Raw genomic sequence first — 2,217 nt, 5'->3', positions numbered from 1 at the left:
GCAAGTGGATACATTGTCAAACACGGTAAAGTTATTTTTTATTTAATTAACTTTAAAAATAGTTTTTCGTTACATTATCATTACCAGTGTTTTATTCCACACAATTATAAGTTGTATTTTTGGTTTACTGGGAATAAAAATAAAAGTAAAATTAATATTTTATGAGTGTGTTCAATACCTATACGTAATTCTAACAGCATCCATCATTCCTCGCAAAGCAATTGCCTCGATCTTTTTGCAATTATTGTCAGACATGTAAATAATTGATCTGATCCCCGACCGGATGATAATTTTGGTACATTCGTTGCAAGGAAACATACCCACGTAGAGGGTGCATCCTTGCACATCTTGAGAATTCTTGTTTAGGAGTGCGTTTACCTTAGCATGACATTCTAAAAGTAATAATAATTGTTATCAACTGTAATTAAATCGAACTTACCAAATTCATGTTAATTAACAGGACGAGTGTGCGAGAAACATTTTGATCCAAGCTGTATCGAACTGATCATGACCAATCCCAAAAAGAAAAGTGGGCGAGAAGGAAAATTGTTGCAAAAATTAAAAAAGGGTTCTGTTCCACAATTGAATTTGGACCTACCGCAGAAAGTAAAAAACAAGAAGGCTCGAAATTCAGGGTAAGTAATTAACTTCGAAAAATAGATCAAAATTAATTCACTTAACATTATAATAATTTTATATTTTAGCATCAATTTCAGTTCGACACAAAGTTCCCACTTTCCTGGTCAAATAGACAATGTGGTTCCTCATTCAGGGTGAGTTGAACTACATCATTTCAATCAAAATAAACAAATTTGTTATAACATAAATTAATATTCGAATTAAAATTTCTAGCATTGATGGAAATTTGCCAAGATCGTACCTTGCCACTTGCAATCCAAATCCAGTCCAACAGAATACACATACTTTCAGGTCATTTGATTGGGAACATATTTTTAAAAAAGTAATATAACAAAAAAATGACATTTTGATTTGATTTGTTAGGATCGACGCTGCCTCTACGTCACAAACGTGCAATAAAAATTCTAGTTCCTCTCCAGCCAAATCAAATACACAACATTTAGGGTGAGCTACTTTTGAATTCCATCGAAAAAAATTTTTCAATGAATTGACCTAACAATTAAATTTAATCTTTTAGCATCGATTTCCAAGTCGATTCTAGTACTACACAAACTTCCCACCTTCCAGATACAATTCAAAATAATTCAGGGTGAGTTGAATATAAAAAATTGGCATACCTCCCACTTATTATACTTACTCTTCATTATATTTGGCATCAGTAAAAATTAAAAAAAAAAATTATTTTTTAAAACTTTGAGATATACTGTTGCACTTATTTTTTTTTCAATTTCAGAGTGAGCAACATCGACTCCATAAAATCTCTCAGTTTACAGTACGAAACTTCTCTTGATCAAGAATATACGAATGGTCAGACTTCAGAAATGTTTCACAAGCTAGAATCTTTGCAAACTGAAAATGAGCAATTGAAACGCGACAAGGAGGAAATGGAGGGAACGATACTAAATTTGAGAAAAGAGATGAAACAGAAAGAAAGAAATAAAGAAAAAGAGATTGAAAGAACGGTCAAAAAAATTTTGAGTCAGTGTTTTACACGGGGACAAGTGAAAAAATTGATTAAACAAAAACGCGTTAAATGGACTGCGGAGGATATTCAAGCAGCTATTCTTTACGATGCATGAGTCCAAAAGCGTACAGATACATGCGCAAAATAAGAAAGATACCACTTCCTGCTGAATCGACGTTGCGTAAATGGTGTTCCAATTTCGATGTACAGCCTGGCATTTTGAAAAAAGTTTTAAAGGTCATGAAAGGAAAAGGAAAAAAATTATCAACAGCAAAAAAACTTACAGTTTTGTCATTTGATGAAGTTCATATTTCAAATAAGTATGATATGGACAAAAAGCACCAACGTATCTATGGCTCGCACAAAAAGTGTCAATTTGTTATGGCGCGCGGTCTGTTTCAAAAATGGAAACAACCCGTGTACTACGACTTTGACCAAAAAATGACAAAAGAAATTTTGCACAACATTATAAAATCTATGATATAGGCTACATAGTAGTATCTGTTGTGAGTGACATGGGGCCTGATAATATTAGTTTATGGAACCAAGTAGGGGTTGGTGTAAATCCAAAAGGTACAAAAATTACGTCTTCAATTGAGCACCCATCCGATACC

At 33.0% G+C, this 2,217-nt stretch overlaps 1 protein-coding gene across 1 annotated transcript; it reads left to right on the top strand.

Moving 5' to 3' along the window:
* Positions 1-507: 507 nt before the first annotated feature.
* LOC123302279 lies at positions 508-1,718 on the top strand. Its single transcript, XM_044885145.1, has 6 exons — positions 508-635; positions 705-773; positions 853-930; positions 1,003-1,083; positions 1,157-1,228; positions 1,373-1,718. Exons 1-6 carry the CDS (start codon positions 508-510, stop codon positions 1,716-1,718), a joined length of 774 nt encoding a protein of 257 aa, XP_044741080.1.
* The last annotated feature ends 499 nt before the right edge of the window (positions 1,719-2,217 follow it).

Source organism: Chrysoperla carnea, chromosome X (genome assembly GCF_905475395.1).
Source record: "Chrysoperla carnea chromosome X, inChrCarn1.1, whole genome shotgun sequence".
Classification (NCBI taxonomy): domain Eukaryota; kingdom Metazoa; phylum Arthropoda; class Insecta; order Neuroptera; family Chrysopidae; genus Chrysoperla; species Chrysoperla carnea.
Note: the sequence above shows the minus strand (reverse complement) of the source record. Positions and strands in the feature narration are given on the sequence as shown.

Bases quoted from the DNA above. Each gene is read 5' to 3' on its own strand.
- LOC123302279 (XM_044885145.1), top strand. From the start codon at position 508: ATGACCAATCCCAAAAAGAAAAGTGGGCGAGAAGGAAAATTGTTGCAA. The intron at 1,084-1,156 runs GTGAGCTACTTT...TTAATCTTTTAG, and splicing joins TCAAATACACAACATTTAGG to CATCGATTTCCAAGTCGATT. The intron at 1,229-1,372 runs GTGAGTTGAATA...TTTCAATTTCAG, and splicing joins ACAATTCAAAATAATTCAGG to AGTGAGCAACATCGACTCCA.